This window comes from the organism of the source record quoted next, unplaced genomic scaffold (genome assembly GCF_019419815.1).
Source record: "Pyrus x bretschneideri cultivar Hongxiangsu unplaced genomic scaffold, Pyrus_bretschneideri_v1 Contig3, whole genome shotgun sequence".
NCBI lineage: Eukaryota > Viridiplantae > Streptophyta > Magnoliopsida > Rosales > Rosaceae > Pyrus > Pyrus x bretschneideri.
This window is the reverse complement of record NW_025999612.1, coordinates 5314496-5328167: the sequence shown is the minus strand read 5'-3', so window position 1 is coordinate 5328167 and position 13672 is coordinate 5314496. Positions and strand designations below refer to the sequence as shown.

General features: G+C 35.0%; 1 protein-coding gene across 1 annotated transcript; it reads right to left on the bottom strand.

Annotated features, from left to right (window-relative positions):
• Window positions 1-7937: 7937 nt before the first annotated feature.
• Window positions 7938-11688, bottom strand: LOC125479780. Its single transcript, XM_048589735.1, has 5 exons — window positions 11421-11688; window positions 11183-11300; window positions 9858-10317; window positions 9424-9551; window positions 7938-8611 (listed from the first exon to the last, which is right to left on the bottom strand). The coding sequence occupies exons 2-5, from the start codon at window positions 11258-11260 to the stop codon at window positions 8147-8149; spliced, it is 1131 nt and encodes a 376-aa protein (XP_048445692.1). The 5' UTR covers window positions 11261-11300; window positions 11421-11688; the 3' UTR covers window positions 7938-8146.
• Between the last annotated feature and the right edge of the window lie 1984 nt (window positions 11689-13672).

Genomic DNA, 13672 nt, shown 5'->3' with positions numbered 1-13672 from the left:
ATTAGTTACCTAACTTGATTCTCGTCAAAAGCGAAATTGAATCACATTATTATGGAAAGCTCATTGTATGGTTAAACCCACTCCTCCACCCTCCGTAATGTATATACTATTGTTTGTTCAAAAATAAAGGTGACTCCATATCTTAGATGTCGCTATCGTGATGTCAAACCCTAATAAGAGTCATTGACACTAACTTGAGGTCGGGGGGCAAAATGGTTTTTTATGACCGCCATCTTGTGCTAGACTACTTAAAATTGTTATCGAGTAAAATTATGTAATGTGTTTTCGAGTCTTAAGTCACGTCGATATATTTAAAAAAAAAAATAGAAAATTTCATTTTAATTCTTGACAAAAATGATTTTTAGATTAAAACCATAAGTAAGATTAAAATATAATTTTAGTCCCTTGATACATTAATAACCTCATTTATTAATTATATTTTGTTTTTTTAATTATTTCTCTTTTTCTTCCTAATTTTTAATGTATTAATTTTATTTCATTTATCGTAAAATATTTTGTTGTAAACATTTAAATAAACTAATTTTTGTTATACAATATAGTTCGATGTATTTTATCTTCTTCATTTAGGTACATTAAATTCATTTTAATAGATTTAGGTGCATACATTTAGGTACACAAACATTTAAGTACATTAATTCCATATAATACATTTCGGTGCATACATTTTGGTATACACATTTAGGTACATTAATTTAATATAATACATTTCAGTTCGTATATTTCAGTACATACATGTCACATCCCAGCTCGGGGTCCACCACATCCTGGGCCCACTCCACCACCGTAGCACGATATTGTCCGCTTTAGGCCTTGACCACATCTTCACGGTTTTGTTTCTGGGAACTCACATGAGAACTTCCTAGTGGGTCACCCATCATGGGAGTTCTCTCGTGCACTACTCGCTTAACTTTGGAGTTCCGAAGCTAGTGAGCTCCCAAAAGGCCTCGTGCTAGGAAGAGATGAGAATATGTTTATAAGGCTTACAGGATCCACTCCTCTGGGCAATGTGGGATGTCACATACATTTCGGGTACTAACATTTAAATACATTAGTTCAATATAATACATTTTGGTACACACATTTAGGTACATTAATTGAGTCTTTCATTCAAATGTTAAATACAATTAATAAATTAAAAAACTCTTTTTTGGTCAAAAAATAAATAAAATTTTATATATTAATAAATTTAAATATTTAATGGGAGACATTAAATAAAATGCACATTAATTATTTTGCACATTAATTATTTTGAATTAAGGACATATCAAGGGATTATAATTAATATGTAATCTAACACAATATTTATTTTAAATTTCAATCTTCTTGAAAAATTAAAGTTAAAAAAACCCTTTGAAAAACAAAAGTCTGAACGTACTTTAACCATTTGTATAAAGGTGTGATATCCACACATCCATTTTTACTTCTCACACACCCTTCTAATTTTCGATCGTCGGATTGGATGAAATAAAGAAGATCAACAGACATAAATTAACAAGGAGTGTATGAGAAGTAAAAAGGGGTGTGTGGATAGCACACCCCTTTCTATATGTTTTCAACCCCACGACAATAAGAAAAACCAAATTTATGCAATCCAATGTTCATCACTACCTTTTTCTGTGAGGATAAACTGATATGGTTCCAACCGTTCATACTCGATCTTATTCTCACACACATGTCCCTTTCACCTTGTCAAAACTAATGCTAGACAATGTAAGAGTTATATATGAATTAATACATGATGGTGATATCGACCTCTTTCCAACCATAATCATATCCCTTAACATGCAAGTGGTGGCAGTGGCGGCTTTGGGGGAATGTCAAGTGATATCCACTTCTCTCCTCCTATTTTCTTTCTCTCTTCTCACACTTTCTTCTTTGTCTTTTTATCTCTATAAAAAAATCAATACAATATGTTGACGTAACTTAATCGTAGCCGTTCAATAGGAGGGAAGAGAAGGGGAGAGAGATTATGACGGGAGAGAATCCTCCTCCGAGTGCTAAAGGGGTAGGATTTTCTCCCATTCTAATCCCCTCCCCTTCCCTCCTCTCCTCTCACACTTTCCTTTTTGTCTTTATCTTTCTATAAAATAATATAAAATGCTAACGTGACTTAATCATAACCGTTTAGATAGAAAGAGAGAAAATGAGAGAGAAATTAGGAGGGACAGGATCCCATCTCCAAGGACCCCAAACTTTTAATTATATATATTTATAAAAAAAATTCAGTTGTATATATTTCAAAATAAAAAAAAATTATGTGTGCATAACTTATTTAAGTATAAATTTGAAAAATATTCAAGTTATTTTCTATTTTCAAAAATATTAATTGTTATTTTTTATATATTCTGTTTTCTTGATTAAAAACTTCATTTCTTAGACATATACCTTCGTTTAAATCATTTCTTAGACATATACCTTCGTTTAAATTCTTCTATATCTATTGTTTAGTAGATGATATCGTGTTACAAAGCTGGCTTTCATACTAAGTTTCATTCTCATAATAGACACCAATTAAAAACACTTGTACATGAAGGAGCCCTGTTTTAATTTTCGCACAAGTCCTTGAAACCTCATAGCCGCCCTTGCTCTAGTAGTTAATGTTTTCTTCTTCAAGCTAGTAGCGTCTTTAGTATAGATTAACATAAAATATCTTTTGTAATAAAAAATATACCCCTGTTAACATATCATAATAATATTGCCTAACATTTCTTTTTACTAGAGCGATATCGAGTTAAATGTTACTTGGATGCCTATGCATGATTGCTTTCCGTCATTACGGTATATAAAAGTTAGAACATCATATATTAGAGTTCTAAAGAGAAGAAAGCATGAACAACAAATAGGACTGCACATGCTATTGTGACGATAACACTAGCTAGTATTGCACTCATGTAGAAAATTGTACTTACTCAAAACGATATTTCTCTTCTTATTAATTTTGAAAATAAATCTCAAATTCAAATCCGATTTGATCTCATCGATTAACAAAATAACAACCAAAATAGTGCACATACCACTCTAAATATAAGCATGGGCTCTCTTATTAGTAAATGAAAGTCCTATAAGGCCACTGGGATTCAAGTTTTACCTAATGGAGGTTCCACTTTGTTAGTATAAAATACATTTTCCTACTTGTTTTCTTGTTTTTTGTTGAAATAATTGTAGGATTTTAGGTATGATTTTGGAATGTAAAATAATCCAAAAGGCGTGTCGAGTTCCAAATTGCAAAGTGAACATCAAAAGCCGACATTCGAATCCGAACGCCTACGTCCCCACGAAACTGCAGTAGATTTCATGGCCCCAATATCCCCCATATTTTCTGTGACTTGGTTCTGCAACTTGCCTTTTTACGTCTTTGCATGTAATAAGTAATGTGTTTTCTTCTCCAACTGCCTGCCAAATATCTGATTGAAAATTACAAAGAATTCTAATTTCATGGGGAGTGCAAATTATAATTAAAAACAACTCTCTTTTGATTTTGGGTTAATTTATATATATACTAGTATTTGCCTACACACTTTATGTATGAACACATTTTTTTTATAAAATGAGAAGGAGAGAGGGAGAGAGAGGGGGAGAACATTTTTTTGTTTTTTTTTTGGGGGGGGGGGGGGGGGAAGGGGGGAGTGAGAGGTTTTTGTTTTTGGTTTTTGGTTTTTATTTTTTTTATTTTAAATATTAGAGATATTTTAACATCATCTCTAGGTGAGGCTTCAATAAAAAACAGTAAAATTTGGACATGTGAAATTACATTATTGCCCATCATTTTTTTTGTGCAATAGAAGACTAAGTTGTCTTTTCACCCTCTTTTGGTTGACAAAGAGGATTTCATTAATTAATAGAGAATCAAATCTATGATCTCTTCCTTACAAGTAAAAAAGAATACCCTTAGATAGTAGTACTAACTACTAAGTGACGACTGGATATTACTTAAGTATTTATTAACGTGTTTATTAGTGACACATAATTTAGTTTAAAAATGTGATCTCTCTAAAAACAAACAGTGTCACAAATTTGGTTCAAAAATGCTACTTTTACCACATAGTTGCATCATCTCTCTAATAGAGATCGGACCGACATGGGTTGGTGAATCCTATTTTTATTAGAGAGATGATAGAAATCATAATACAAATAGGTAATATGTGTAGCATTATTCATTTGACTTGCAAATTTGCTTATTTAGAATTAAACAATGTCACAAAAAAAAATCATGAAAAAAAAAAAAAAAAACCAAAATCATGAAATACTATCAGGCATGAAAAAAAGCTGCAAATACTGTGCAGTCAAAACTCAAATAGGTCGTCGGCGGACTCCAACCGTGAAATAAAATACTCGACCATCTCTCCTCTAAAACCCTACTAGTAGACAAGGTAAAGACGAGAATACAATAACACTGTCATGTTCGCGTATCTCAGCCGTCAATTACCTCCCCCAGTCACATCCAACGTTGATTCTCCGGCCGCTAACTCCGGAAAGTTTGAAACGTGTCTCTTTGTCATGTGAGGGGTCGTGCGCTCTGACAAGTTGCCGTAGGGCCCCCCACGTGCTGTGCGAGTCTCAACCTAACGAGAAGCGAAGCCACTGCACGTGCACCGTCAAGGTGGTCCAGTGAGAATGTGACACGTGGTGACGATGACGCTAGGCCTCACATGCTCCTAACTACCGTTGTTGAATACGACATCGTAGAAGTAGAGGTTGTGGGATACGACAATTAAGACGAATAGAAGACAGGAGGGGAGCGTGATTCAAGGGACTATGCACCATTTTTTTTTTATTTTTTTTTAACAATTGATATTATTTACACTAAAAGAAAAGTTGGACTAAGCTTCACAATAAGTTAGCAATATGCGGTTCAAATTTGTTTTTGAAGAGAATCGAATTTAAGACTTCTTATTTACAAATAAAAAGGAATACTATTAGACTGTAGTACTAAATGATATATTTTGTCTTGTATAACAAAAAATAAGTGTAATTACTAAAGGTTGGTTGAATTGATAAAAATTGTTCTTTTTATTAGACGTAAAACTCAAGTTCGAGTTTCGCTAAAGAAGATTGTGATATGCCCTTATTCTAGATGCGGTACCCTCCCCTTCTTAAACTTTTATTTAAAAAAAAAATAAACAAAACATGATGTGAAAAAATGTATAACATGAGTTTTTTTTTTTTTATTTACTAATTAAAAATTTTTAATTTAGGAGTAGAGGACAAAAGAGGGCATTAGATTTTCCCATGAGGCGCACATGCAAAGGATATAGTTTTGATTAAATCTCTATCAATTGCTCTTCTCCCAAGAATCATACAAGGAGTTAACTAATTCGAGTTAGTCTTATGCACCTGTTTTGTGTATAACTTTTTTTATGACTTGTCTAACTTTTTGACACAAGAATAACCACTTAATTTTACTTAACCGCGTTAACTCTTTAATTTGATTATGCGCCTTTTTAAATAATAATAATAATAATAATACCACGCACTGCTCTTCGTTTTCTTTCCTTTTCATATGAAATTCGACCAAGAAAACTTCTTATGATCGTGAATTATGGGGTATTCTACTCGTAAACTATGAACAATCAATTTTTTTTTTTTTTTGGTTGATTTTCGTGGACGATCTGTTTTTGTTTCAATTGGGTTGAATTCGATAGGTTCGATCTGGTGGAAGTTTATTAGATCGGGGGTCTTAGGTCGGAGTGGGAAAGAGGTAGTGGTCCGTGAGGGAGGAGGTGGTGGGAAGGGTGAGTACCGGTGTGTTGGGTTTTTATTTTTTTTATTTTGTTATTTTTTTCTGTTATTTAGAGTTTTTATTTTGAAGAATCTTTTTATTTGGAGTTAACTCTGTTAGGTTTTTGTTCAGTTAGCGGACAAGTGTCAAGATTTCAAGTGAGCCACAAAAAGGCCACATATACCAATGGGTGAAAAAGATTTGAATTTAACTAATTCACAAGTAATATTTGGGTTGACATCGTTGGATAAAAAGTGTGCACATGTTGTTTATTATAGGTTGGTTAAGGTCATGTAACTGTTTTTTTGTTCTTGAGTTCAAATTTTCTTTTCGAAGATAAAATAGTTTCGTCCTTTGCAAGCAAAAAGAACTATAGTATTTTTAGAATTGTATTGATTCATTTTTAACTAGGGGTGCTATCCAAACATCCCTATTTTAATTTTTAGTCTTTGGATTAAATGATGTGAAGGGTTTAGGGTTTAGAGTTACCTTTGTTAGGTTCTTGTTTTAGATGTGCATTTATGTCAATGCTAGTCGTCGTTTTCTTTTACAATAGAAGAAAGCTGATTGCTTGAACTAGTTTGATCCTACCTCATTTATCATTGACACTATTTGAGCCAATTTCAATGACTTAGGGCTAGTTTGGGTTTGCTATACCTTTTTAGAAAATTGTTTATGATGTGCTTTAACAATAATCAACTATAAAATAAAACAGTAGAATTTGATCACTATATTTTAAAGTGTTGCGAGTATGAAAAGTAGTGTAATAGCACTTGGTAAATTTTAATATAACTAATATAATTGTAAAAAGTGATAAAAACTGGATATGGTAGTGCGGGTGGTGGCGACACAGCGATGGCAACAGTAGTGGTGGTGATGGCAGCATCAACGGTGGGGGTATGATGGTGGTGTTAGTAGTAGGGTGTAATGGTTGCAGTGTAAAAATATCAGTGGTGGCAGTAGCAATTGTAGTGGTGGTGGCAGCAACAATGGTAACGATGGTGGTAGTGAGGTTGGCGGTGGTGAAAAGATGGTGGTCGTGACGACGATGTTGCCGGTGGTGGTGGGGGCAACAGTGGTGATGGCAACACAAATGGTGTGGATATGGTTGTGGTTGGGGTGCATAGGTAGCAATGGTGGTAAGGTGGCGACAACCGCCGGTAATCGTGATTGTGGTTGCGGTGACAATGGTGGCGTTTATGGTTGTAGTGGAAATGGTGGCGGCGGTGACGACAATGATGGTGGTCGCAATACTAGTGGTAGAGGTTGTTGTTGTGGTTATGGTAGCAATGGTTGTGGCAGCAACAGTGACAATTGTGGTAGCGGCAATGGTGATGTAAGGTCAGTGGTTGTAATGGTAGGTGGTGGCCGTCACTTTGTGTTTCCAAGGTGTGAAATGTATTTAGAATGATAAATAACATAAACAACATATTTAGTTTTACCAAATACTTTTTATTGCTTAATTTTAAAATGAACTAGTTTTTTTTTTTTTTTTCTTTTTTTTTTTTGGTGAAAAAAAAAGGTAATACCAAAAGGACTTGTAATAATGATAAACCTAGAATTTGATATCGTTTGTACAGAGAAAAAAAAATGTACCTACAATTTGATTTGAAAGTAAAAGAAAAATAGTATTCTTAATATATAAATATGAAGGAAAATAAAAGACACGCAAACAATTTCCATCTAGCAGACCAACAAGGCTACAACACAAACTGCACTGTGAAGAAGAAATTTGGCACCTTATTGCAAGTATTTCTTTTGTAGAGTCCACATATTTATTTCTTCACCTTATTGGGCTGCCTATTGAGATAACATAAGGGAATTGCTAAGCCCAACCCAACAAAGTCTGAGGTTGAACAAGAGGTCATGGATTAACCCAGCAGTCCCCTTCAAGTCCAAGATTAGATGAGCGGTTCATAACAAGCTTAATTACTTAAACGATAAAACAAAAACATAACACAGTTGCGTTCAAGGACTAGGAGATACCAAAATCCACTAATAGTTAGGAAGGCATATAATCCATGAGTAAATCTTCGATAGGGGTGTCCCATGATCGGGATTGTGAGAGTGAGGCCAGAGACGAGCCAAAGCAATATATAAAACTACTTTAGTTTTAGGAAAAGAAGATTCGAACTTGGGTGCAAGAGAGGAGACATACCCTAGCCAGCAGGCTTTAAACCACATCTGCCCTAGAAAGTAGAACGGGAGCAAAAGTTCACTGAAGACAACCAAAAAGCCTTGGTGTACAAGTCAGCTTATAGTCTCATGTAAATAAATGGGATATCTTTTTTTCTGTTTTTACATCTGCTTGGGAAATGGAAAATCAGATAATTATCTGTGAATGATAAACAGACAGATAAACAAAATAGAAACATGCATCTATAATCTCTTTCTCAACTTAACTGACTAATCTTTCCACGCTTCCTTGTTCAATCGTCGTGAGGCGAGGCCTTTGCTAGAGAGACTAGGAGTAATTGGCTTTGAGGGTGTGTGGGGTGCCTCCTCATCATCCCAATTATCGTCCCAGTTATTATCCCATCCATCGTTAACCTGCAACACCGGTTTTTCCTCGTTGGAAATTGGCAGGTCCTCATCTAGCTTCTGATATTTCAACCCATTGCCCGAGAACCGCCTATTCCTAAAGCTGATGCACATCCAAGCCGATGCCAATATCACTACTGAAGCAAAGAACACAACTGCAATCGTAGGTTTTTGTTTTAGGAAGTTTGCGTGGGCAAAGTTTGAAGAATTCTCAGGCTCCTTCCTGGAACTGTGTGTGACCAGGTCCTTCAAATCAAGGTTGCATTGACCATTTCCTGCGTTTAGCACAATTGAACCACCAGCTCCTCCCTTTCCAATTGAAACCAAAACCTGCAGAACCCAAATTATATCAGATCAAAATCCACTTTTCACATGGTGACAAGCATTACGCTTTGACATCTCTAGAAAACACGCCTATATCTTCTCAACGCAAAAACGAAAATGAGTTACATATTGCCACTGGTATGTGTCCAGGCCAACTTGGCAAGGCCATTAGTCGAGCCCATGGCCACCAAACCACTATGAGTAAGAGCATTTGATCTAGCTTCCTGTAAACTCTTGCTATCAATGTAAGAGATAGGCTTTAGAATCAACCAATCTATTGTGTACTGGGATTCTTATTAGACTATTGCCTAATTGGTGCATCTGCAATACTAATATTGCTTCGGTTTTTGTTTACTGCAAGGTACTTTTTGGATAGACTTACTACCCACGTGGGATATAGGTGTAAAGATTCAGCCAATTCATGGTAGCAGTATGCATCTGGAAAGTTTAAGAACTTATGACACACTATGATCAAAGGAACCAAGTGTCCTGGCGGAAAACTCTCATTCGCCAATTGGAATACAAGGACATGCTGAATATTCTATGAAGTCCTTCAAGCAAGGAAGCATTACCAACCGGGCGATGAAATATAACATTAGGTTGCATTTTTGTTAAAGGAAACAAGAAATTGATTCTCTTATAGCCCTAGGGATCCCCTTTGAACTATTTTGCAAAAGCAATCGCACAATTTTTTACAAAAGTACTAGGACGTTATGAAGCATTTGCATCACAATATAAATTTATTAGCTTCAATTAAGAAATCATCAAACAAAAATATCTTTTTTGATTGAACAACTCTATAGCGTCTTTACACTTACCTTTCCATTTTCTTTCTCTGCAAGTTGAATTTTTGTTTTGTCCAGTTTCACAAAACCAGGAGCTACAATGGTAACCAAGAGAGGGCCTTTGGCCTTGTTCTTAATTAAAAGTGAAAGATGGGGAGAATCTGAAAAATGATAACCCACAATATGTCAAGTATGATCAATGCAAAACATAACAAACTTAACTTTAAAAAGTAAAATTAAAAAAAAAACCATATTTTAGTATGCTAAATGAAAAATGATCTGAAAAAATATAAAGAACAAACTCTACTATCTAAAGATTTATTGCATACCGAATTCTTAACCAGACTAATAATTCAGTTTGAATGAGAACAATCCATTAGTCCAAGAAATAAGGAAAACACTCAGGATGGATAGTATAAACAATAAATATGCATAGAACTGCCATGAATACAAAATGTAAAACATACCATTTCCGGGAACTCTCAAACACGCAACCAGCTGGTTGCCCTTATCAGTGCACATATTAGATAGATCACATTCCTCACTTTGAGTCCCCTCCTTCCTCATGGGGTTCACAGAGACTGCATTTACTCCATTACCCACCTCCTTAGGTACTTCCTTTGATTCCAACCCATCACTCGACTCATGTTTCTTGTCCTCGCCCTCTATTTTGGATCCCTCACTCGATCCTCCCCCACTCTTTGCCACATTATCAGATTCTTTCACACCCACTTCCTTACTTGGATTGCTCTTCTTATCCCCATCACCCTCCTTTGATCCAACCACCCGGTCTCCGTCCTTCACTTTTTGAACATCGGTAGTATTCAAAACCAAATTAGACCCAACAGTGTTATCATTGGAACCATTTGAATTAGTCGATGCTAACGAACTTTTCCGACCCAAATCAGTTTTCACACCGGATTCTACCTACATTCAAAACCTCTAACAAATAAATACACGCTTAAAAGCAATTAAAATCATTCCAAAAATAAAAAGTGAGTTTCATTTGGTCCAGTTTTTAACTCCAAAAATATAAAATCACTGGTCCAAATTGCAATTTCCGTTTTTAAAAAAGGGAGCCCGCTGAGCACCCATTGACTAATGCCATGATTAATACCACATGCTTTGGATGAAAACTAATCATTCTACACTCCCAGGAAGTTCCACAATCATTGCATCCATCCAAGAACTTGAGGAGTAATGATCCATCTAGAAACTTGAGTATACCAGCTCAGATCCAGTTTCATGCACAGATTTTTGGCTCCAACATTCATCAAATGGAGGCAAACATGCACACAGAAAATTACATGAGGAAAGATAAATCAGTTGATCTATGGGTCCATGAGAGAGGAAAAAACAGAGATCCATGAAGGAAAGACTGCTGCACTTTGTAATTTTGCAGTTGAAATCGATGTATAGATGTGAGGGAAGACTCAAAACACTTGCGTCCAGTAAGTCGCTGCTCATGATAAATGGCGACTGAAACTTTTTAGGTCTACGAGGAACAAAACATAGAACCAAAGTACATGATTTTAAACCATACACACATTACAGAATACCATCACTTGTTATGTGTAAAGCTCAAATGATCATCGCCAACCAAACTAAATTCTAGTTATCTTTTCCGCCAAAATAATCTAACTGGGATCTTAACTACATCCGAATCCAAACAGCAGCAGAAAACCAGTGATTAATTTTCATCCCATAATTGCAATTTATGGGATTTTATAAAAAAAATAAATAAAAAAAAAAAAAAAAAAAGCAAATTCAAATCAGTTTTCTCATTCCTTACCTTCGAATCAGCACCAGAGCAATGAACTACAATCTGCAACAATAAAATCCCAACCAACAGAACAAAATCCTTCTCCATGATCTGAGACAAACCCACTTCTTTACACTACAACCGGACCCTATTTTTCCATTAAAAACCAATAAATGAAATCATTAAGCTTTCTTCTATAGAAAGAAAAAAAAAACCCAGAAACGAAAACTTGTGTGAAGGGCATAGAAGAAAGGTTCATACTGCTTACCTACCAAGAAGAAGAAGAAGAAGAATATGGAGATTCTCTGTGATTGTCTTGCATAAGCTTGGTTGAATCAATGGCTGCACAAACTGTGCTGCTTAGCAAATGTTTGAGGTTGCATCGAAGAGGAAGATACTTTTCTGTGAGAAAAAAAGGGGGTTTAAAGTTTGAACCGTGAAAGCTGGATGTCAGGTGTCAACGAAGGTACGCGGAGAGGAGACCAGAAAATAGTGAGACTCAGAGACCGAGAGTGAAGAAGCAAATGGACCCGACTCCAAGGGCCGAGAACAACAGTGGCTTCTGTTGATATTGTGAAAGATAATCGGGTGTGGGCCGAACTGGGCTGTAACCTAGTCCAGATTATGGGTTATTTGCGAAAACTACTTGATAACCATTTTGTTTTTGTTTTTGTTTTTTTTTTTGTTTTTTTTTGAATTTTACTTCGAATAATGGTATACTAATTAAAAATTTTATATCATATCATGTGATATGTCATGTATTCTATGAGGAAACTTTAATATTCAATGAGATGAATAAAACCATTAATTGATATGGTAGTTGGAAAAACACTAATTGATGTGGTCTTAATAATCACTTATCACATCAATGCGGTATAATTTGATATGACTAGAATTATTCTTTTACTTATGTTAGTAATAAAAGAGACATACATGTAGAGAAGAGGAAATAAAGAAGAGCGGACGAAGGATGGTAAGAGAGCTGTTGAAGATTTAAGATTACTATGAAATTCTAAAATAATGAGATTTAATAAAGCTGCTAGTCTTAAGCTGGTGGCTAAGTTGTTCTGAATTCTAAATTTTTTTTATGTATGAACTTTTTAGGAATGTTCTTTACAAATCCAATAAAAACATAAAAAAAAATTGGTGCATATCAATTCAAAGTCCAAGTTGTAAATATTCTTTTTTGTAAAAAGGAATAGTAAGGTTCTCTTTAAGTCCAATCTTAGATTCTCAGAAACGAAAATGGAACTTGCAGCACTGTAAAGCAATATGCTTACCCTCATTTTTATTATATTTTTTTAATTTTACGTAGAGTAACGCTACTAACACGTCTCTTTCTCTTTACAAATTTATTATTAATTCATATACTAGACTTTGCATGCAAGTAAGATTCTCATAAATTAAAATGGAACTTGCAGCACTGTGGAGCAATATGCTTACCCTCATCATCATCATCATCATCATTATTATTTTGAAATTTACGTAGAGTGATGCTACTAACAATTCTCGTTTCTGTTTACAAATTTATTATTAATCCATATGCTAGACTTTGCATGCAAGTTACAACTCTCCCAAAATTGCATCAAATTTTTTATGATAGGAGACCATGCAAGCGCCGTAACGTGATGAACTGAAAGATATGATCCCCTAGCTTTCCAGCTCGCCTTCAACGTGAGGAACTTTTGTCTCACCATTTCTACTGGATTATGCTAGGTTTTGAGAGAGAGAGAAGTCACGGGCGGAGCTTGAGACTGCTCAGCCGCTAGAATCGGAACGAATCCTAAGAAAATTGGATGGATCTCAATTACTACCACGCGAAAATCGCCCTCTCATTACTTAATTTTTTTTCCATTTTTTTGGGTTTAGGGGAGTTCACAACATTTTTTTTCTCGTCCCCCGAGATCGAATTTATCAGGGCGATCTTGGATGGGCACCAAATGATGGTTGCTGCAAAAAAGGCGTCAGCGACCTCAAACTCATATGGAGTTGATGAAATATGAGCGTCCTGTTCATCTATTGTTCAACTTTTAATATGAAGGGTGGAACCCTGAACCCCAACCTTTTTTTTTTTTTTTTTGGTTACATTAAAATGGAATCGAATTTTTTACTTAGTATTTTATTGGATTTAACCCACTTGCCATCATCACTAACATCAAAGACTTAAACCTAAAGATTAGCTTTCATCATCTTAACTCTACTTTTTTATGTAGATCAAATGGCAGAATGAATTGAAGATCAACATGAAAAGTGCAAATTAGACAATAATAATGAAGCTTCCTAGATTTGGGCTCCAATGTTCGATTTGGACTCATGGCTCATTGTTTGAAAGAGAACAACTGCGTGCATCAAGCTCATAAAGTTTCCAAGATGTATGGGCTTTATAGCCCAAATTCATTTATTTATTTATTATGGTTTTAAGTTTTAGAGGTGTTTTTGGTACTTTGTTATTTGTTTAATTTTAATCCTATTTGTATAAGGCTAAGAGGCGTCGTAAATAAGATGTTTAGTTTGAAATTT